Source organism: Symphodus melops (genome assembly GCF_947650265.1).
Source record: "Symphodus melops genome assembly, chromosome: 10".
Lineage (NCBI taxonomy): Eukaryota > Metazoa > Chordata > Actinopteri > Labriformes > Labridae > Symphodus > Symphodus melops.
In genome coordinates, this window is record NC_136700.1 from 11,390,494 (window position 1) to 11,414,077 (window position 23,584).

Below are 23,584 nucleotides of genomic sequence, written 5' to 3' on the forward strand. Positions count from 1 at the left end.
AAAACATTACTTTAGGGCTGATGTTTTGTTCATGGAGAACAAAAGAGACAGAATGAGAGAGTTTCTGTAGATTGCCATTGTAGACTTGTAATACTACTGGTCTACTTGGTGTTAGCTTACAAGTCAGAACTAGCTTAAATAACTTAGAGAAAAACGTGTTTTTTAAAGATAAAGATCTTTTTATGATGCACGCTTTCATAAAGTACTATAAATACATGATATATACAGTATTAACAGTTTATGTCAATTAAGTCAAAAAAAATTAACACTATGTCACCATTGAATTTTGATTTAATTCTTTAGTATTTATCTTGTTAATTCTGCTTTGTCTCAGAGAAGAGCACAAAGCACAAATGGTGGTGTTGGTAACTTATATCTGTTAACAGATCTTTCATTCCTGCGATGAACGCCTTGCAGTCACTGTTATTTAGGTAAAATTGTGTTCATTAAACCCACTACAACTTCTGTGCATGAAAACAAACATTTTAAATGAAATACTCCAGGTTTAAAAAAGACAGCAGGCAAACAATTTCCATTTGATCTCATTTGTTTTAGTTTCTATTGCATTTGAATGACATTATCCACAGCATAAAGGCATTAATCTACATTTTTGTTATATTTTTCCACCATTCACACATGGTGTTTCAAACAATAAAGTGCTTTTTAAAACAACCTTCTCTTCCACCATTCTGAAATACACTGATACAATACCTCATACCCTCTTTGAGACAGTGTAAACCGTTGACAAGTTCACATTTTCATTCAAACACTCCCACACAGGAGCAGGCAATAGTTTTAATCCTGCAGTTCACAATGTATGCTTGACTTTGTGCTTTATACTGTCAATGGCTATGAGTGTCCAGGCGCGTGTGTTTTAGTATGTATTTGTCTGTTTGGTGAAAATGGTTTGCATGTTGACGTCCACGATGGCACTGCACGCTGTTTGCATCTAATGAATTACAGGTAAGAGCTGAGTCAACATGCATACAAACTAACACACACTGCGTAACACAAAACACACAGTCTGATTCATCAAACCCAGCGTGCCTCTCGTCTCATGCGCCTGCAGTGCATTTCAATGATACAGAGAGCACTTCACATCCATTATGTAGAAAAGCATCTAAAAAGGTTTTACAAATTGCAACTACTTAAATTAAAACTATACAGAATCGTCCATGCTGCATTACTAATCAATAATTTAGCACAGATTTTTTTATTTTACATTTTAAGTTGTACCCTGCTCTTGCCATTAAGTTTTTCAACTGAACCCTTTTTCAATGTGCTCTTAAAAAAATCTACAGTAGAGCTTTTTTCATGCAGGTTTTGAGTATATCTCTGTAATATTTTGGTTTTGGTGCAGGACTAATTAAAAGTGTGCTATATAACAGCTTTCCAATGTGACAGGTCACCCACAATCACTCGATGATGTTTGTTTTTCGTGGCCTCCGTCTTCTCTCCGACTTTAACACACCAGTCCACAAAAGTGGACTACATCAATGGTGGTCAATGGGGGATTAATGGATTTCCAGAAACGGAACAACACCCTTGATTTTAACTTCCTGCACCCTTTTATCCCGCCAACAGTCCCCTGATTCATCATATTTGCTTTTGTGTTTGAACTGAAGAAAAGACACTGGTGTATTGTTAAGCCATAAATTCTCAATACACCACAAAACCACTGAAAACTGAACAGGAAAAACTGTAATAACCCAAAAATTAGAAGTCAGATTTTTTTTAAAGTTTGTTGTCTTCAAACATTATTCTTTTTCCATAGCAACACATATTTTTGATCTTCCTTTGCCAAACAATCCAGTCCGTTTTGATCTCTATCTGCTTTCATCATCAGCCCAATCTGGTGACAGGAAAACATGACATCATAGCTTGTGGCGTGAACCTGACAGCCGACACTGCAGGAGCGGCATTAGGCTGAAGTGACCGCCGACAGTTTGACGTGTCTGCCTTTATGATCACAATGTCAGTAAGTGTTTCAGGAAGGCACATAATACTTTCAGAGACTCTCCATCGATTTGATGCTTTTCACGTCCTGCTGTTTTGAGTGACAGGCACTTGAACACCTTTCTGTCCTGTTGCTATGGACACAAACAAAGAGAAAGAGGCTCTTAGTCTCGCAGAATAATAAACCAGAGGTGATGTAGTTCAAAGCTAAGAAATGATGTGAAAAGGACTATGAACCACAACTGTGTGGAAACTTACCCAATCTGTACTTCTCTTTAGCTACAGCTCTCTCTTTTGCATCAAAGTACCAGACAGTGATGGCATAGCTGCAAGACAAGACGGACACAATAAATAAATAAATTGTTTATTATCTCACCCACAATATATAGAGGGAAAAAAAAGAAACTTTTTTTCAGGGACAAGTTCAAACAAAATCACATAAAAATTCAGAAAATAGCTTGGATATAATGTCCCATAAAGTCATCAAGATGTTATCTGTTTATACATAAATACAGTAAGTATGGTTATTCATGCATTTGTTTATCTAAGCAATACTTTTTTTTTTCAAGGACTGATAAAAAAAAATGTTGCCCCATCCCAAAATCAGGTGTTGTTAGTATGACACTTCCTATTTTGCGAACCTCAGACTGTCTGGGGTAGCAGAGGGTTAATTTGCTCAGTTTCTAAGCTCTCCTGTGGGGCTCTGTTGTTTATTCCTGTCTCTCATGTCTCTGCCTCTCTAGCACGAGTCCTGCAATCGAACCTTCCTCCCCTCTCCCTCCCACCGACCCCCTCAGGAAACACATACTTCCTGCCTGTAGCTGGAGGAGAGGCTCACGTGTCCTTGATGGACACTACTGTTTGGTGCTATAATGTAAATAACAGTATGTGTGCTGGAGCTCAGAAGAGGATGATTATGTAACAGTATATCTCGCAGGAGCATCAAAGGCAGTTCAGAGAGTTTTTTTATCCGCTGTTTTCTACTCCGTATAATTTTATTTCTGTAAAATGTACATTTATTAGAAATCAAGAAAACTTCCCCTCCCGTTCTTGACTGAAGGTGTGAAGAATAAAGTAGAGAGAAAGAAATGTAATCTGCAGGGCTTATACATGAAAATGTATGTTAATTGTACTTTATGTTGCAAAGCATGTTCAATTATTCACTCATTCTAATCAATTCAGTACAGCCAATATGTTTTAATTTTATTGTGCATACTACAGCATGCAAACTTGCTGTTCTGGCAGTGTGCCCAGTCTTTATGAGCCTTTTTGCAAGTACTGCGTGTACAAGACCCCGTCAAGTCTGAGAATAACTGACCGAGTGGCGTAGGCTGGCTTGACTTCGTGTGGGTTCCTGCGGTCAGACCAGAAGATGAGCAGTCGGTCAAACAGAGGCTCGATGTTGGCTACCACATTTTTGCCTTCAGGGTAGATCTGCAGCAGCCCTCCTTGCTTCTACAATCAAAAACAAAAAGCCCAAACACATTTGAATTAGTCTAAGAGCAAAAGGTGTTAAAAAAGTTAAAGTGAAAGGCCACAAAGTTCAAGTGGTTTAATACCATATGAATATTTAAGTTTGTTGTGACATGCGTTTTGATTTTAACAAACACACATTATTTTGTGATGCTCATTTGCTCTCGTTTTTATAATAAGTGGTAATGAGCAACATGATTTATTTCATACATTTACCTTTACATCCCAGTTCTTGTTGAGATAGTAGATACATGTGATGAAGCGTCCGTCCCCGTTAGGGTTGTCAACATGGCGGACATACCCAGCTCCATTTCCTGGATAACAGGCGACCATGGCCTAAAAACAGAAGAAGATGAGAACATTGCCTTTTCATTACAATATAAAACAATATTTTTAAAAGGCTGAGACTGAAGTAATTGTTTTGTCTTTTCCTTATTCGCTAGCTTTTTTAACAAAGCTTGCCATCAAGATTGTAACTTTGTTATGAAAAGCAGAGTTACAGCCTTAGACGTGGCAACGTCACCCATTGGTTTATAAAGAGGCCATATTGCAATGTTGGGAATGCTGTCTCAGTCGAACTTTAAATTAAACTTGGAATAGACAAAGAGGCCTTTTGGTAAACAGCTACAACACACCAACATGACAGTCAACTCTCCCCTTATTGCAGTGCTATTCTTCAGTCTTCGCCTTAATCTGGATAGATAGATCTATCTATCTATCTATCTATCTTAATCAAATCAAAACAGATGCATTCAAAAAATCCCAAAAAAATGTAAATTATATATTCTACGTGCAGTTCACATCTTGACAAGAGCTACAGAGACCAAAACCGTTTCATACAGCCAGCCTCAAGGAGCTTCTTGAGGAAGCTCCGTTTTTTACACTGCTGTATTGGTTCAGTTACTGAATAAGTGTATTAGGAGGTGGAGCTACACGTAACCAATCAGTATTAAGATATATTTCCATCCCAAAGCCCTTGTGCAGAATAAACTTTTGTCATGTTGATCTACTTCCATAATGTAACATGTGAGAAAAACAGTCTTGAGATGGAGAAGAGAAATGTGTCGGAGTTCATCTCGTTTCCTGCTACATAATGACCTGCAGATAAAGTATCCAGGTTCAAACAATGGCTACTCGCAATGGTATTTCCCCTGCTTGACGTTCCGTTTGTAAAGGCTATGAAGCAGGAGAGGTCTGCTTTCTCTGGGGACCTCGAGGAGAACAGAGACCTGCGTAAGAGCTCTTCACTGACATTCCAGACCTGGGCCACTGCGGGACCATGTGACTCAAAACACGCCAGGCTGAAAACGAGCCGCACGTGTGTCACTGTGATACATCAGAAGTAAATTGTGCCCATTGTTTATCAAACTGTCTCCAGAAGCTGTAGGGGAGACACACCTCTACAGCTGATTCACATGACTGACATCGGTCTCTATCCTGGAAGATAGGGCCACTAGTTGATGTAAGCTGGCAGTGTGCGGAGCAATAACTTCTCTGTTATCTCACCAGCCCGACCACAAAGAAAGATACTGTCACTGTGTTGACTTATTTTGATCTGAAAGGGAAGGAAAAAGTCATTTCATCACTGCAGCTCAGTTGTGGGACACCTCCCCCCTACCCAAGGAAATCAAACAAGACTTTCATACGTTTTTGAGGCCATCACACATTCTTGTCCGTGTTGTTTGTGAAACCCAAAGGTGTCTGTCTTTTCTGTGTCAGGTGTCGGTTTTGGTTTTTTTCCCTCTCTCTCCCTTCTCTCTCCGTCCTTTGCCGTCTCTCTCTGCTCGCTCACAGCCCAGTGAGTCCTGTGTTGACTGCGCGTGCGACTCTGCTAAGCTGTCATTGTCAGCTCTCATTACTGACCAACGCTCGCAGTCAGAGCTCATTAACCTCGGGACCTTGTGCTCCAGGGCTCCAAGTGACAAACAGACCTGCTGTGTTCAAATGAGTGTAACACAAAAAAGGACAAATATGAGTGCATGCACATGAGCACCATTACAGACATTAATGTCATCCAAATATGAGTTGGGGGTCATTTGATGATTTGGTCGATGGAGTCAAAGATTTTTTTTTTTTTTTTACATTTGTCATTTTTGTACTTTCCGTTGTGAGTTTTATATCCGTTAGCAGAAATCGTACCGATCAAGTAACCCTGTTGATAGAATGACTAACAGGGTTAGGTTGTCAGGCCTGCCAGAGGCTGCTTTAGTTTATTTACCAACACTTTGATTGCTACAACAAGACAGCCCATTTATCAAAACGTCATTGTTTTAATGTTTTGTTTTTTTTAGAGATTCGTTTTTGGCCTTTTTGCCTTTAATGATAGAGGGAGGAAAGTGGATAGAGTCGGAAAGGGGGGAGAGAGTGGGGAGAGACATGCGGGAAATGGGCCACAGGCCGGACGCGAACCCGGGCCGCCCACGCGCGAGGACTGAGCCGCAATACGTGGGGTCGCGCGCACTGCCGCTGCGCCACCGGCGACCCCGTTTTAATGTTTAAAGTTCAATTGGCTTTCTTCTTGATGATTTGGTCCATGTGTATCCCGGTCTTGTATCTTTAAAGTGAGAGTGAAAGTTAAAAGAAGTTCCCTGCTCGCGTATTTATTTGCCACAGCGTCCTCGCTGCACCCCCGAGGACTCGGACTGGATTTAGAGGAAGACAATTACCTCAGGATCTTAATATCCAAAGTGGAAAATCATTCTTGGTTTAACCAGACCTCTTTAAAGCACGTGCACAGCTCAGTGCCGAGAAAGGTTTGTTGGACTTCCCATTGGAGGGAAGTGTTAGCGGCAATAAGAAGCTATGTCTGGATGTAAATTCTCGTGTGTGTGGTGCTTGAAGGGATATGATACTGTGCTGTTCTGACTTTAAAATAACCCAAACTCTAACGATGATAAAAACTACACACGAGGGAAGGGTTTCTGCTTTCTGCCAAGCTGTCAGTGTCAGGTTGACATACGACCTGCTGCTGTGGATCTAGTTAGTAACAAACTGATGCTTTTGCATTTATTTAAGAGAGTTTTCTTCTGTAAACCAATTCTGTTCAAACGGGTAACATCCTTAAAAACTGTGATTAACTACAATTAAAATGTCATACGCCACAGGAGACAGCTCAGCCCACGGCCTGCAGCATAAACGCACAACACAACGTCTACATTAAGACAGAGGAGGGGAGTCTAGCTAGAGACGTGTGGCCCTGTTCTGAAGGTTGGATCAGACGCCTTTCAGTGGGCGTCAGGGAGCGTTTTTCTGAGCGAGCTCCTCTGAGGAACTTTTAGTTCCTTTTGGCTCCTCTCTATGGACAAAGAAGTAAATCTAATCTCTTTGTTGATCTTTGCACGTTCATAGTATTTTCCAAATGAAAAAAAAACAAACAGTCAAACTTGATTCGAGGACTCACTTTGAATCTTCGCTGTGGAAAATGTGAACAAAGGCCACTCTGCAAAAGACGGTTTTAACGCCATGTCTAGAAGAAAAAAATACTGCCCTCTTTTTCTGTGTAGCTTTTGTGAGTCATTGAGAGGTATTTCAGTCTGTCTCATGACAAACTTAAAAACTCAAAGGAGCGTTTTACAAAAGGCAGACATGTCATTTTGAGTCCAAACTATCTGAGGAGGTGCAGGAGTTACATCCACCTGAGATGCTGAGATGACCGCTGCGTGGGCAGAAAAAAGGACTGGCTGTTCTGGGCAGAGCAAGGAGAAACTCTGACCTTGCATGCATGCTCTGATAAGAGCAATGATGGTGCAGAGAGGAGGGGGGGGGGGGGGGGGGTCTGCTAGTGAAGGTCACTGAATGAGTTCATTAATACATGGTAGAGGTAGATGTTTTCATTTTACAATACACTGACTTCATTTTTCTGCATTAAGGTCACATCGTACAAAGATTTAAACAGGAAGTATTAACACCGCTTAGTGTTAATTCCTTCTTAATAATTTAAATAAAAGAAGCAAGGGTTTATTGCTTCTGTTTCATATTTGTCATGTTGATTATTTTGGATTTGAACTTTAAAAAAGCTGTAAAATGTGCTCGGCTGTTATGAGTCCTATCTGCCCAGCTCTGGCCTCAATTGTGCTCATTGTAAATGTATGAGTCACCGCTGAAAGTTAGCAATGAACAAAGCAGTGCGTGTGTGTGTGTGTGTGTGTGTGTGTGTGTGTGTGTCTCTCTCTTTCTGTGGGTGTGAGAGTACTGCATGCAATTAAGCAACTTGCTTAGTCATTTATGTCTCTTATTATTCGCATGCAGTGTGACGTGAGACACACCCAAGCAAAACTAAGAACAGAAGACACAATCAACCCAAAGCAGTACAGGGGAACTAAGCCCAACAGAGTCTAACAACGTGGGTGTCAGAATTTCTTTTTAGGGCTGTGATTTCTATGTGATGATGGATATTTTCAAAATGTAAAACAAAGCCTAAAGATTGTCTTTACAGTTAAAAATATCTATTTAAAGTTCAGAGTTCAAAGAAATGTATTCAAATTGCTTTTTTTACTAAATGTGTATCCAACACCCAAAAAACATTCATTAAACCTCCTGTGTTGTTTTTTTTGGGGGAGTTATTAAACAAACTGACATTATTGTATCTGGACTTTGGGGGGGTGAGTGGCTTTACACAGTCAACTGGACTCAATGTATGGACAACAAACAAAAATGTCCCATCTTGTTCCCTATAAGACAAGGTGGTGCAGTCTTTGCTATCAACAGCACGAATGCTGCTACATTGGGCTTCACTTAAAACAACAGATGGATACTGCACCGTAATGAATATCATCAACACCACCAAAGAAGCAAATATTAACTGATAAATCCCATCATTGGTATTTTCTTCTCTCTCCCTTTACCTCTGTATTATCCACCCCTCCCTGAAAACAAGCTAGCTGTGAGCTCTGCAGCTGCATTGTGCGTGCGAGCGGATGACGTCTCGCTCCTATCTGCATGATGGCACTGCTGAGCTCAAAGAGGGGCATCTGAGGACACGCTGCTGCAGCAGACATTCACATAACACCAATGCTTCTGCTGCATCGCCCCATCTCACTCTCTATCCTCCCACTCCTTACACTCTCACTTCCAGTTAAGCCCCTCCCCCTTCACATGTGTCTTTAACGATTACTCTCCACTTTCCACCTTAAACCTCGGCTGTATTACATCCTCAGTTAACACTGCAGTGACTCCACCTGTATGTCTCACAGGCAGCACAACCTGACTTCTGTTGACTAACAGAGGCGGGGAAAAACAGAAATGATTTCAGGCACTGCCAGCCGCTCTCCATCTCTTTCATACATAACGCAGAGCCCGGCTCTGTATGGGCCTGTTACCAGGGTGACGGCAAGTAAAAAAAAAAAAAAAAATTGTCCAAGTGCTGAACAACGGGATTGATAAGAACAAGAAGACACAGGGTGACGTAAAGGACAGGCGGAAGGAAAAGGAGGGCAAAAAGAAGAAGAAAGAAAGTGGGCGAAAAAAATTACAGAACTGGTAGAAAAATAAGGAAAAAGGAGGATGGAAAAGATGCCATGACCTTCTATCTGGATGTTCTCCTCCCTGATCCTCCCCTTTACTTTTCCTATCACTTCCTCACTCCCTCATGTGCACTCCGTCAATGAAACTTTGCCGTTTCCATCTAAGGAAACACCCAGCCGGGACATTATGTGCTGTGTGGCAGACAAAATTCTTTTTGAAATCAACTACAGGGCCTGGGAACAATCAAGATCACTAAGGATTTACTCATGTATCATCATTTTGCCCAATAAGATCACAAGTTAGCAATGAGTTAGCACAGTGCTTCTGAAGATAAAACACTTAGCGTGCATCTACAGTTATAACTCCTACAGCTTTAGACAAACTCCTCTTACTCTTAAATCTTTTCATTTCTTATGACACAATTTTGGCCTGTTTTTAAAAACTCTTGCACGCAAATCCAAGTGGTACAATGACAGACGTGTCCACAAATGTAATTTATAAATCTTTGTTAGAGAATGATAAAAAAAAAAAAAAGGTAAATGAAGCTTCTCTTCCTGCAGTCGGATAAGCTGAAATGACAGAAGTGTGTTGTTGATTTAACTGATTAAATCCACTTCCACCCAGACAGGAAGCTGTAGCTCAAAGAGAAAGGAGGATTAATTCTACATACAATATGTTGAATGATACCGAACATTGTGTAGAAGTTCTAAACGTTCAAATATGTAGTCAAAAGAAACGTGTTACAAGAACAGCTCGGTCGCAGTCTTTTCGCTTTCTTGTTTTTTTCCGTCATTTTGGCACCGGCTGAACAAGGTAAGTGAATACAAAGCAGGGCTGCTATGCTGTAAACATTAAATGGAATATATTGAGGGGTTTTTGTTGTTGTTTTTTTTTATATTTGCCTTTATTATAGAGGGAGGAAAGTGGACAGAGGCAGAGATCAGGGAGAGAGACATGCGGGAGGGGAGCCAATTGCCGGACGTGAACCCGGGCCGCCAAATCAACACCTGTTTGATACCACTGCAACACAAATAAGTCCTAGGCACCCTATATACCATCATGTTTTCCTCTTTGTTTATAACACAAGTTTGCAGGTCAGTATTGCAAAAACTTTCTGAACGAGGGCCTGCTGTCCAACCTAAACGTATTGGATAACAGTCTAGACTTGCACGCAATGATTAACTCATGACTGATAGGGAAATGTACAAAGATAGTTACACAATACAGACGTGCTTACACTGAGCGGTAGATTGACTAAAAACCAAGTTACTTATTCTGAGTGTTCTTTTACTGTGTTGCACAACTTTTTCCATGGAACAGGAATAAATCTTTTGTAAAAATGATAAGAGTGCTCAAACAGACAAACGGATGGAAAATAAACCAGACCTCAGCCAGGAGGGGTCAATGACAGTCGCGGCTCAGATAACCCGGGTCTGTGTCACTACAGGCAAGGGTGGGTGGGACTGGGGGTTATCTGTCAGGACAGCAGAAGCTAAGCAAGCTGTGGACTGTGACAAAGTGTACTTTAAACAGTCACAGGCTGTTTAGTCCTGAAGAGTACTATGAAAAGAGCTTGAATGTGAGAGAGTTGTGTTGCCAAAACAAAGAAATGATGCATAACATAAAGCAAGCAAAAAGTAGCGATAAAAGAAGAAGAAAAAAAAAAGTTGACTTCACAGGCAGAGATAGAGTGATGGCAGAGAAGATACAGGCCCACAGTGTTTTCTTCCCCTTCTGAATACTGGTGGTATGAAAGCAGGGACAGGGACAAACTTAGGCACGCCTAAACCCTGGCACAGGGCTTGTTTAGGTGGGGGAGGCTCAGCCCTCAGCCCCCCTTATCAGGGTCACATGTACCGGAAACACAGCAGGGCTCATCCTGACGTCCTACCTGGCTGTAAGCTTGCCCTCCCTCTGTGGTGTGTGTGTGTGTGTGTGTTTTCCTGCCTGCTCGTCCGTGAGCAGGAGCAGCGAAGATAAGCCAATCAAATGTTTGCTCTAAATGGAATGATGTCATCAGCTCCTTTTTTCCCCCTTGCATTTAGACTGTAAACATAAACCCTGACCCCAACCAATCCATACCCTTGTACTCCTCTCACCTTTGTGCGTCCGTTGATGACACAGTCCCCCAGCTGTCCATTGGCAGCACTGTACATGACGGCCTCATCGATGTGAGCCATCAGCGCCCCAATGCTCTCGCACCCGGGCTCCCGTCCCTCCACCCAGGCAATCTGGTCGCCCCGGATGCTACGAGATGGGATGGTCTTCTGGCTCACCAGCTGCCCACCCCGAAATTTCCCGCTTCGATTTAGGGCCTCCACCTCCTCCAGCACCATGTTGCCCAGCTGAGGGCCCAGGAAGTTGTCCTTCACACAGATGCCGTAGTATTTCATGCAGGGGATAATGTACTGCTGCGCTATGCGCTCTGCAGACCAGCCACACTCTGCAGAAGGAGGTGCAGTTGGGAGGCAGTTAGCCTCTAAAGGGGAGGTCTGGCTGGGGGTGTCTGGTTGTCCCAGCGAGGCCACCATGTGTCCGTTGTGCTGGTTAGTATGAGGGCCAGCAGGGGTGAAGGGAGATTGTGGAGTGACACAGTGATCGAAATTAATTTGCTTGCTAAGGGAACTGTTGCTACAGTTGACTGTGGTAGCTATTCGGGCGACACCCCGGGGCTCTGTGGAGGTCTCTGAAGACTTGTGAGCAACACTTCCATCCACGAATCGTCTCCTCTTTAAGTCCGACTCACCCGAAGCAAAAACCTGGTCTACAGAGCTTCCTAAACCAGGTGACCCCACGAAGAAATCACTAACAGTCTCTGACCCAAAGTCCCGGTTCTCCCCACCTCTCCGTTTCTGTTGCTGCACCTGTCTTGCTTTCAGGTCCCCATTGCTCCTCCTCATCACCAAAGAGCACTTCTCTTGAGCTGTCCAGTCCCCGTTCTCCCCCAGACATGCCCTGCTGGTAACGGGGTACACAGGGCTGCATGTAGTCCCTGACACCCCCGTCATTTGTGCAGGGTAACCATTTGGTGTGTGCGCCAAAGCGCCTGAATGGCTCCCCTCTACCGTGGCAGATGGGGACACCACCCCGCCATTGTAGAGCGGCACGCCGGTTTTGGACAGCTTCGTCGGGGTTGTGATAGCGGGGGAGTCGGTCTGAGAGGCCAGACCCGCGAGTAACTCCGCAGCTGTTGGACTTCCAACTGGCCCCATGTCCGCTCGGTACGTGTGGTGAATCTCTGCCTGGCCACAGACCAGCTGCGCCGCGCTCGGGTTTAAAAGGTCCGTATGTCCCGAGCTCTCCATTTCATCTCGTCATGTGCTGGATGCGCACGTAGCACACGTCCTCGCTTCATTTTTCAGCTGAGCTGCCGCTTTCGCCGATGGGAGAGGACCTTTGCCACAGCGAGCAGAAGTTTCATGACCGAGTCCTTTCTGCTTGCTTAAATGTCACCTTGTAGTGTCATTTAATCCTCCAGAAATGAGTTTGCGTCCGTCTTATAAACATGGTGAGGCTCTGTGGGGTTTCTGTGGGGTAAAATGAGACACTCCAGGTCTATTAATAGCCCCGCAAGAACCACTTGTCACAGTTAACTAAAGTCCATAAATCTTCTGTAGCCTATATTTTTGCAACAATCACATAAAGCCAACCTGCATTGTTAATAGTTACCCACTAAACACTAAAAATTAGGGGGAAACGCTGAAACCGAAAAAACTCACTTATACCCTCCTTACAATAAATTATTTAAAATCTGAAAGCTTTTCACACTGCTGATTTTTTTTTCTATAAGCTATTCTCTTACCAGATTAGATTTGGTTTAACTGTTGTGAAATATACTTAAATATCTTCATTAGCTGGGATATTGATTAACTCAAGAGTCCTGTGATCACTTATTTCATTAACAGACCTCAAATGCATTCACTCAGTTGAAACAAACATGTCTTCATGTAGGCTACATAACAATAAACACGCAGCGATAATAAATATATGAAGGAGAAAACACAGTCCAGTGATAGAGCTTACCTACGGCAGCCTACAGCAATGCAAATCCAGAGAGCGTACGTGACAGGCTGAGAGTACGCATGTTATTTCCGGGATTGTCTTGCTCATGTGTACGTCCCAGCCAATTTTCTTGTCGGGTAAAAATAATTTCCAGCGGACTGAGGGCGACAAGCGACGGCCTGACACATCAAACTTATCTGGGGGACGGAGGGGGGGGACGCCACGCGATGTCCCCTCAATCACCCCCCCAAAAAAAGTGCCGTCCTTGTGAGTCAGCGACTGCCCCCCCACTCTCTCTGCTTCTCTCACCTCCTCCTCCTCCTCCTCCTCCTCCCCCCATAGCCCGCTTGCGCTCTCTCTGCACACTCCCTCCTGTCATTTACACGCTCACAGGCCATGTGACCACGACTTTACTATCCTAGATATGACCGACTTTCAATTGACAACGCTGGTAACATGTTGAGATTACAATTTCAAAAACATTTCGTCAATATTATTTGAGTTGAGATTATACAGTAACATGTATAGGCTATTTGTGAAGTAGTCTGGGATTTTTTAACATGGGCCCTACTTGAACCAACTTACTTGTTGAAGTTTTTAACCAAAGACTAATTGCCTGCAACATATAGCCTAGTATAGCCCTATTCCAGGGTGGTTTCATCCATTTGTACAGTTTATAGAGTTATCTAAGTCAATTGCAAACATGCCAGATTTATTTAGCCTATGTAATCAAATGAACAAAGTGGAAACAAGAACAGCTTTCTCAGTCGCTATGTATTACAATTGCAACATAGCCATTTTGATTACAGTGTCCTTCAGAAGTTTTAATTTCTTGTCAGTATGTGGACTGATTGAATTAAATACACCAGACACTGACACCGGTCATGTCCTCTTCCCTAAAGCTCAGTCTTGTACATCATGGTGTGATGTCAACCTATGTATTTGTATAGCAAGAGGAAGTGAGGTCTTGTGCGGTTGGGTTGGGGTGTTGGTGCTGGATTAGTGCCTCACCCGAAGGGATTAGGGAAAGACTGTATTGATAAAACCGTGGCCCGTTACATCCATCTGTTGTTTCAAGTGAAGCTCTGGCTCATCATGGACCTGTAAGCATGTTTATCATAATGCAGAAGAGGTCAGCCTCATCCGTCATCAGCATAAGATAAGATATCGCCCACATATAAGATATCGCCCACAACGAGACTAAAGACCACATGCCTGACTGTAATTGTGACATTTAGGGACATTTGTGGGTAAACAAGCAACATTGTTTTAAATACTGTACACTGTCCAGTCCACATAAAGATAAGCCTCATGCTAAATACTGTCTTGATGACACTTAATTACCATGACATTCTCATGTCTGGACAGAAGTTATGATGTTACGGTCATGTTGTTAGGCAACCAGCAGAGACAAAGTCAGCACTGGCACATAACCTTTTGGTGACCATAACACTTACAGCTTTGCACAAATTAATTTCACAAGAATGGACGTGTTAATCAGACGGCTTTAGAAATGCTTTCATAGAAAATGTGTGACCTGTGGACTGAGCAACATGTTTCAGCCTGTTGCCAATCTCTGTGCTAAGCTATCTTAAGATAACTGGGTGTGACATTAGATGTACTGTATTCACAAATTCTTCCATCAATATGAGAAAGAAAGGGAATAATTGCCTGAATTTGTAACAATTTGTTTAAACTGCATTCATTAGAAGGCTTTTAATTAATTGTAGAGGAAGCAAAACTGAGGATTTGGGTCAAAGATTTTGAGGTTTCTCTTAGTCATTCAACTTTGGATCGATTATGTATAACTGTACGCTCGTCCAGTCATTGAACTCCTCTGTGAAAAGAACATTTTGCAGTTGAAGATCAAAATACAAATACGTTTTACTGTACCTTTTTTTTTTTTTTTTTTTTTGCATTAAAGAACAAAGGTAATTGGATCTCATACGAGAACAAGGCATTGAGTATGTACAGCGTTTCAGCTTTATTGTAGCCGATATGGTCATGTGACACTATTGGTTTTATTTTAACTTGATGTGAACTGCTGCTTTTCCTCCTGTTGGCCAAAGTTTGGCCCTAATAAATGGTGAGGAAATAAGGAAAGACATTGGGCTTTAAGGAACATGGTTTGACAGAATGTTAATTTTCTAGACACACAACCTACATGCTGAGTAAAGTTAACAGTGAAGTTGACAGGATATAACATAAACCCTCTAAGTGTTGCCCCTTCCAATCAACCAGAGCACTCAGACTGTAAGAGAGATGATTCAGTGCTTGGATTTGACTGTAGGAGAATGTGAACACGGCTCCTGTCCTGCCTATATTGCTTTAAACAGATGACAAAGTATGTGACCTAGAACTTACCACTGACTTGATTACAGCCAACATGTACACACATGTTCCAACCATTAGCATGAGATCTATAGGCTCCAACAATGCTGTTGACATAAGGAAAAACAACCTGAAAGTGGCCTGCTAATAAAGCCAGGCTCCCATGTACCAGGAGATCAGAAAGAACACTGTACCAAGGAAAAAACAAGTGGGGAAACGCTCACATTCACACACCTGCAACATTCAAGAAGCCGACAGCTTTCCATCCTGTATCCTGTGGGTCTGTACATTATGGTATTTAACTAAAACAATCACATAAAGATCAGCTTATGTAATAAAATCTACCATACTTTTGATAGAACAGAATAGAATTGCATGTTAGAATAGATTTAATAAGTTGTTTAATGTTTGTTCACTGACTTGTTACGGCTCTGGTGTAATTAATGTCAGTAAATCATTTGTCTGCAGACCACTTGACACTCGTATCCAACACTTGTTTGTCCCCGAGACTGAAAAACAGTGTTCTCTCTGCCAAGGTCAGTGCTCCAAACGCAGCTGGCTGGAATCCCCCAGACTGTGTAGCAAAGACCAGTGCAGCTCTGCACGTATACACATCTCCTCCTCTCTATCTCTTTTTTTCCTCTGTTGATGCCACAGTAATCAAGCAGATAGGATAATAAAGAGTTAATACACGGAGGAGGCGAGTCAGTAGACCTTTTTTTCTGACTTTGCCTTAAACTGTGTTTATTGTTATTGCATTGCCTTGTGGAACAGTCTTTACATTTAACTGCACATCTGTACGAGTGTGACAAATAAAAATCTTGAATCTGTGGCATCTTTAAAAGCCAAAATAACAAGATGAAATGTAACATTTCTGTTCTATTTGTGTGTTTGTGAGGAAAAATAATCCCAAGATTCATCATCTTATTGTTTGTCAAGCATTCTTTTTTTTTTGTCATTATTAATGATTACATATTTATGTCGTACTGTGCAACATATTGTGACGCTGTGATTGCACCCTGCAAATGTCTTGCTCCATGTGCTGTTAAAACAGCTCAAATGCTCTGTAAAACACCCTGAAAAACAGTTAATACATGAATACATTAATCTTTTATGAGTTATTAAAAATTGGTGTATACGGTTAAACACACATTTTTGACATAATTCAACAGCTTTTTGTCTGTTGTGCCTTTTATGAATATGTACTTATTTTTAATGTATGAACATGCTCATTAGTTACCGTATACATTATAGAGTGCATTAATACACCTGATGTTTTATGTCCCACTTAAAGAGTTGTGCCCATTCATATATTTTTATTACTCTTTATTTAGCAATTCAGAGTATGAATTTGCCACCAAATGCAGTCATATAATTACAGAGCCCAGCCACACAAACGCACGCACCTTTACCTCAGCATAAAATATAGTTTTTCCTAAACAGCACTCTGGGAAGTCTCGACCACACCTAACCTGTGTGTATTTTGCGGATGTATTTGTGTATAACAGAAATTATATTAGTGCAATATAATAATCAAAAACAAATACATAACATAGACGCATGTGAATCACACTTCTCTGGTTTCTTTCAGAAGGATATTTAAAATCTAGAAGGACAAATAATTTATTCATTATCCACCTGTATAGAAGGGCTTCTCGGGTGCAAGCGTGTGTAAGGGTAAATATCTGAGTATACAAACATCAGCCTTCCATTGTCTTGTTGATTTTAGTGTGAGCTCAGTGACCGGTGGCTCAGCTGTGCATCACATCAAAGATTTGGCTGTGAGTTTAAAAAAAAAAAAAGACACCAACATACGCCCACACGTGTATGTACTCACACAAACAAAGTCTCCTATCTGAGCAGACCTGTGCAGTCCTTTATAGTCCTCCCTCTAAACAATCAGTATGACAGGCGTGGTCTCTCTCCCGTTCACAGCAGGCTTTAAAAGACAAAAGACCCTCAGGAAGAGGCCGTCCACTCATCCTCAGTGCGAAAGCACATCTCTCCCTTACACACATACACGCCCCACAAACAAACAGGCCTAGCTTGCAAAGAAACGAGAAGAATAACTCTTTATGTACACACCCCACAATCTTCCATCCAACTGAAATACTTAGCCTGTCCTAATATTCACACATTAGGACTGATATGATTAATTTCATCTACCGTGAAACAATATCGTCTTTACAGCAGCATTAAAAGGATACTTTTTACAATAAAATTTGCACAAATAAATTAATTAACGATGTGGGATTATCTGTTAAGGGTAGAAATATTTTCAATGGAAAAATATCTGGTTTTACAACCACTGCTGGATCTTTGCGAGCTTCGAAGGAAATGATCCAAACCCTGAAAATCTCTTTAAGTTCAATCTTTCAAGCCCTGATCAAAGAAATAAAAATAAAACCAACAATTTCACATTTAGTTATTCCTCATCTCTTCGTTTTAAACTAGATATATACAACATCCTCAGCTATTGGTGACTTTGAAAGGTCAACGAGGAAGGAAAATATTCAGTTAAGAGTTGTGGAGAGTGAGGACCTTGTTACATTTCAAAAAAGATTTCCATGCGATCCATTTTAGGTTTATACTTTTAACACTTATTTTTATTATAACATTATTTTTTGTCCACCCTTTGCATGTTTTTATAGTTTTTATTTAATATCTGTATTGTACTACTTGAAATTCTATTGAATGTAAAAAGTAGGCCTAAGTCGATAATTAGGGAATCTTAGTAAATACATAAGTAGAAGGCCAAGTATCTAAATAAATCCAAACATAAACATTGTTCTAGTCTTGTACTCTGGCGCCATCATGTGGTGTAAATATAGACATGTAGGTAATTTTGTGTGTATTAAAGTGGCAATCTCGACATTAGCAAACGCACAAATGAATCATAATAAGATGAAATAAATAGCTGAAGATTTAAAAATTATTGCATCAAGGTTGTTTTTAAAGTTCTCTAATTTTTTCTCATCGGATCGCAAGACGGCGCTGTTTTTATAGGGCTTACAATTTGACGTCATCGAAACTCTTCCGGGTTTGTGGCTGCCAAGGTGGGAGTTCAAAGGGCACGCTCATAGGTCGTGTTTCGCTTCCACTGTCGGCTCTCCTGAGGCGTTTACGGTCGCTGCAGGTACCAGGGATGTGATGGCTTTCATGAGTCTGTTCATGAGGAGGCAGTTCCCGCAGGCTTTGTGCTTCTTCGCCCGGAGAGTGAAGCTGGTCCGGCCTCCCTGCGCCGGAGCTCCGCTGAGGAGGAGACTGCACGGCTCGTCCCTGCAGCGGCTCGGAGAGAAGGGACCGTGGGCGAAAAGCCGGGGACCGGATCAGCAGCAGTACCAGTTTACAGACCTCGACAAGGCGGATGCATTAGTAGGTTCAGCCCGGGAGAAAAAGGCTTCCCTTTTACTTTAAAGCTCCATTAAATCAATTTTAAAAAGGCTGCTTTTGCTTTCGTTTATCCCCCTTCCTACATTATAATGTACCTTTTTTTTGTTGCAGATGCTGAGGAAGTCCCACGAGACAGGTAAGGCGATAAAAGTCCTACTTAAAGTTGACGTCTTCCTGGCCTGATCCTCACGCAGAGACAACAGATGATTACTAGTGTTACAAATTAGCACATTAAGTGTTAAGCACTCAAATCCACGCATCTAGTTTGTCCAACGTAATTACTATGTTCACGTTATGATGTCAGTCCTGCAGCTGTCTTGTTGTAGTTGTTGAATAAAGTAATTGGAGTAACACAGTTCTACCTGCAACAGCTCATGAAAATTACTTACTTTGCTGTAGTCCATAGATCTAAGAACAAGTTAAAACAATTCAAACCTGTATGAAGTATAAAAGCAGCAATGATATGTTAGAAACAGCCCAAAAGATTGGTTAAACATTACCACTATGGATTTTGACAACAACAATAGACTTTGATCATCATGTTACTTTACAATAGAGCAGTCGGCCTTTTATTGAAAGAAAACGATTCAAGCCTTTGCATTAGAGTTAGGGTTAGGGTTACACGGCTCAGGTGTCTTTTTAACATTTGAGTGAGCATAAAGTCAAGATTGAATCCTCGATCATGAAAGAATACAGAGAGAAAGAGAGAGGTGGTGTTTACTGTGAGGTGGGAGTGAGAAAGTATGGAGAGAAGGATTTCACTGCTTATTGTCTTGACAGTGGTGTAGTCCGTCTCTGTGATGGGCGCCGACACTGGAGTTAAATATGAAGGCCGGCTGCAGGAAGAGGGGTGAAGAAGAGTGGGTGTAGTGGTGATCGGGCAGCACAGGGAAGAGAGAAAAGTCGCTGCTCTGTATTCAGTGGAAACTGTCTGAAAACCTACTTTTTTTTAATGTTTTGCATTCTTCTGTGAGTTTTGTTGACACGAAGGTGGGAGGACTTTCACGATCATCTAATTTCATATTTAGTATTTCAGTCCTGACCTAACCCCGTGTCCTTTCATCGACTACTCTTAAACTAAATTAAATCAAATTCGCTGCTGCTCTGAAAATCATTTTCCTTCTGATGTATTGCTCTTAATACCTTTTCAGTGTCTCTCAGTCTACAGTCCATGGTTGTGTCCTAACTTTACATCTACTAAACTCTTACACTTCAGACTAATCCAGTTGTTGGGACTTTTTTATCAAGAGATTTAATTACCATGATTCATAATTGAGATTTTTTTTTTTTTCACTATGTCATTGCTACCTGTGCAACATCTACTTGTACGCATGAAAACAGCCTGATCGATTCTGTCCCTCTGCACAGACTTCAGGCTGTAAAACTGCTCAGCTGTTAATTTCTGCCTTTGACTGTTTTTCAGGATTCCTCTCGTGGTTCAGAAATGGCCTGCTGGCAACTGGGATCGGAGTAATTGCGTTTGTCCAGAGTGAAGTGGGACGAGAAGCCGGATATGGTAAAGATGCTGACCCTCTGTTTTCTATACAGTTGCGCTGATGGAATTCTAATGCAGTACAATAACTAACAGGGACTTGTGTTTTGAAACGAGTAACGAATGGTGGTTGTAGTAAAACGTGTTGAAAGATAGATGAACGCCCATGAGAAATCCCCAGAATTCCTTTGATCTGTATCATCCAAATGTGTCAATATGCCTCCGCTCTTATTTGAAATCAGCTTCTTAGAGGACCTTGCAATACATTGGATAAAATTAATAATTTCACAAGGACGTCTGCTGCTGACTGAAATCATCAGGAGTAAATAGATAGCAGAGATCCTTGAGTAATCACCAGGTTATCTGAAATACTGCTACTACTGTTACATTTCTATTCAACTTTGAGTTGGATTCAGGGTATATGTTTGAAAATAGCATGAAGACTTGATTTGGTGCTTAATTAAAATCACATGAATAAAGTCAGACTAAAGGCAAGTTAGCGTTATCCTTACATGTATAACCTCTCTGTGATCAATAAGCACTTTAGATGAGAGCTTGTTCACTTTATTTTATTTTAATAGCTTTGTAGAAGTGGTCAAATCACTGTTGTGTTTTTCTTCCAAATCTGCCTCCATGAAAAAATAAAAAATACAAAACATAAAGATTCCCACACAAAAAAGCCCGCCAACCTTTTTCTGTCCTCAGCCTTCTTTATCCTGGGGGGTGTGTGCGTGTCTTTCGGCGGAGCCACATACCTCGGCAGCCTCTTTGCCCTGCGGAGGCTGATGCTGCTGTCTGTGCCTGCGCTGCTGCTCCAGAGTGCAGCGGTGAGCAGCGTCGCCCTCTTCTGGCTCTGCGCTGTATCTCTGTACATCGGACGCCTGGAGGTGGAGATCATCCACGATGAGGAGGACGGCGAGGATGAGGAGGACTGTCGCGAGTGCCGTGAGAGGCGAGAAAACAGAGGTTACCGTGACAGCAGACGACATGACAATGAGGACAGTGATGGCAAGGGGCCCAACAAGTAGAGAAAGTGGAAATGCTGTATGCTGCTTTTTTAGGGGTTCCTCTTATTTTGTGTGTGCGTGCATGTGTGTGCGTAAGTGCAAGCAGTCTTCATGTATATATGTTGGTGGTGGGAGTCTATAAAAACAGACCTATCATTATATAAATGTAAAGATTATTGTGAAGGAGACTGACCTTTAAAAAACGGTCAGAAAATGCTGAAATTTAGGTTCACTTTGTGATTTTTTTTTTTTTTTTTCCTGTAAGTTATCTCATCAGATATTGAAAGCTGTTTTATTTTTCTCAGTAAAATTGTCTGATTTTTTTTTTTCAAACATTTAACCTCCTTACATTGAAAGACTAGAGACCTGTTTTGAGTCTCAGACGTTCATTGGCTTTTCTTTGCCAACTGCCGTTTGTCTTATCTTGTTCGACAGAATTAAAAAAAAAAAAAAAATCACAACTGTGATTGAATACTTGAAGTTTTCATTGAAGTCTAGAAGTCAAAGAAGCTGGTTGTTACATGTTTGATGAATGAATGGACACACTGTTCATGTTCGGGGCTGTCTTTAATGAGGGCTTAAATATCTACTTTTTACAGAGGTTACCCAGTGAACTCATTTTTTTAAACATTTATTTTGTAAGGGAAACAACACTTCTCACTAAAGAGTATTTTTCACCGCTCTTTCTGTGGTTATATATTTGACTCTGTATATTTGATATACATGTACAGTCCCTGCATTTAACCACAAACAACTTCACCTTTGAGTAAATTTCATGCTGTGTCTGGAGGATGCCGTCATAGCGGTTCATTAATGGTTGGGTTTACTCTTGTTTAACACCCTCAACACACCCTGCTGTACAGACAGAAATAAAGCCAAACCAATTCTATCAAAGCTTGAGTATATTCTGTTTGCTCTATATCCAGGCATTTTTCTGTAGTGACCTCAAAGCAGATGCATCTGAACCCGTATTCACAAACAAACCTGACTTAGCTTAAAAAGATCCTTGCAAGGAGTTTTAGTTTGGAGTGATGTAATAATAATTCATATTATATACATTATACTTCTATTTAATCATGTTCTTACTTTAGAGACTGACAAATCTTCGGGGCATAGACTTTCCAGCATACAAGTTTGTCTATGTATACAGTATTACACTTGTTTATGAAATGCCATGTTAGCTGTACTGTACATGATGGGAACTTGGAGGTATCGTGATACGTAGTTTTCTAGTCATGTAAGGAGTTTGCAACTCCACAGCCTCTTTTTGTATATACTCTTTGTACCCTAATTTTGAGGTATATAACATGCTTCAGTGTTTTTTAGATCACAGCTATAAACATCAGATCATGTGACAAAAATCTCGTGACAAAATTCTAACAAAGTTCTTGGAAACAAGAATTTCCACTTTAAGTTAAGACTAGATCCTTGAAAGATGATGAATGTTATTTACTAACCTTCTTAGCTCTTCTGAGCGCTCTGTTAGGAGTAGTGAGGAGGATTTGTAACAGGCTAAAGAGTTTCTCAAGCTGAGGAGAAAATGGAACTGTCTTCCTAACATGAGCCTGAGTGACTGAGACATGCTGCGCTTACCTTCACAGGTGTATCCAATCTCTAATTAAGACTCTTTACCTGCTGATGTTCTGTCAGCATGCTGGAGAGACTGCTACACGAGTGGGCAGGGGATTTCAAACATCTTGTAGGCTGTATACCTTTAAAGCATGTTTGGGTTAGGGTACAAGTTATTACACAGAGTTGTTGATTTCATAGTGTTCAGAGTTACACAATGACTGACTAGATTCTACGATTAGGCTTAATCGAAAAAAACGTTATACCTAGCAACAGGTTCAATGAAGATAAACGTTTCTGTCCTGTCGTCACTCAGTTAGGATTCTCTGAGTGCTTGTGAATGTGGCCCCTGTTGTCCTATTAAGTCCACAGCTAAAGGAACAGGAACATTAGGCGGTTCTGTTTTTTTTGTGTGTTTTTTACGTTATTTATTGTTCAGACTTTTCGTTTTTGCTTGTTCACTGAAATAAAGGTAGGTTTTCCATAATTAGTCTAGAAATTGTTGCCTGTGAGAATTGCATAGAACACTTGCCGCCACATGTGCATTTAAAATAGAAAAAAACATCAACTCCAACAAGTTTGATTTGAAAAAAAAAGAAAAGAAAAAGAAAATCAGTATAGAGGACGTGACCTCCCTGTCCTCGCTGTGAGCTGGACTCTGTTGAGGACACAGAGACGTGAAGGAGATTTAAAAGAGCTCAATACAGAGACTGCATACTTAAATACCCACATACAATCTCATCAACAACAAACCAGGAAGAAAAAAAAACGTTTCCTTTAAACTTAAAACATTGAGAAAGAAAAAAACAAAAAAAACATTATACCTGGAACACAGGGCATCATAACATCATCAAAAAAAATTATATTTTGTGAATTATGCAAAACAGACCAAATGTAA

The 23,584-nt window shown here is 41.1% G+C and overlaps 2 protein-coding genes across 2 annotated transcripts; one reads left to right on the forward strand and one right to left on the reverse strand.

Annotated features, from left to right (window-relative positions):
* Window positions 1-529: 529 nt before the first annotated feature.
* On the reverse strand, window positions 530-13,223 carry egln2 (egl-9 family hypoxia-inducible factor 2). The gene is made up of 6 exons (XM_079353390.1): window positions 12,916-13,223; window positions 10,992-12,419; window positions 3,646-3,765; window positions 3,275-3,411; window positions 2,215-2,282; window positions 530-2,090 (listed from the first exon to the last, which is right to left on the reverse strand). Exons 2-6 carry the CDS (start codon window positions 12,195-12,197, stop codon window positions 2,038-2,040), a joined length of 1,584 nt encoding a protein of 527 aa, XP_079209516.1. The 5' UTR covers window positions 12,198-12,419; window positions 12,916-13,223; the 3' UTR covers window positions 530-2,037.
* A 5,020-nt stretch (window positions 13,224-18,243) lies between these two features.
* Window positions 18,244-22,011, forward strand: tmem160 (transmembrane protein 160). The gene is made up of 4 exons (XM_079354444.1): window positions 18,244-18,600; window positions 18,730-18,754; window positions 20,042-20,134; window positions 20,816-22,011. The coding sequence occupies exons 1-4, from the start codon at window positions 18,376-18,378 to the stop codon at window positions 21,136-21,138; spliced, it is 666 nt and encodes a 221-aa protein (XP_079210570.1). The 5' UTR covers window positions 18,244-18,375; the 3' UTR covers window positions 21,139-22,011.
* The last annotated feature ends 1,573 nt before the right edge of the window (window positions 22,012-23,584 follow it).

What these genes read in the sequence shown, in the direction of transcription:
- tmem160 (XM_079354444.1), top strand. Translation starts at nt 18,376, where the DNA reads ATGGCTTTCATGAGTCTGTTCATGAGGAGGCAGTTCCCGCAGGCTTTG. An exon ending in TCGACAAGGCGGATGCATTA is followed by an intron (nt 18,601 to 18,729) that starts GTAGGTTCAGCC and finishes TTTTTGTTGCAG; the next exon opens with ATGCTGAGGAAGTCCCACGA. An exon ending in GAGGAAGTCCCACGAGACAG is followed by an intron (nt 18,755 to 20,041) that starts GTAAGGCGATAA and finishes ACTGTTTTTCAG; the next exon opens with GATTCCTCTCGTGGTTCAGA.
- egln2 (XM_079353390.1), bottom strand. Translation starts at nt 12,197, where the DNA reads ATGGAGAGCTCGGGACATACGGACCTTTTAAACCCGAGCGCGGCGCAG. An exon ending in ACAAGAACTGGGATGTAAAG is followed by an intron (nt 3,412 to 3,645) that starts GTAAATGTATGA and finishes TTTTGATTGTAG; the next exon opens with AAGCAAGGAGGGCTGCTGCA. An exon ending in TAAAGAGAAGTACAGATTGG is followed by an intron (nt 2,091 to 2,214) that starts GTAAGTTTCCAC and finishes TTGTGTCCATAG; the next exon opens with CAACAGGACAGAAAGGTGTT.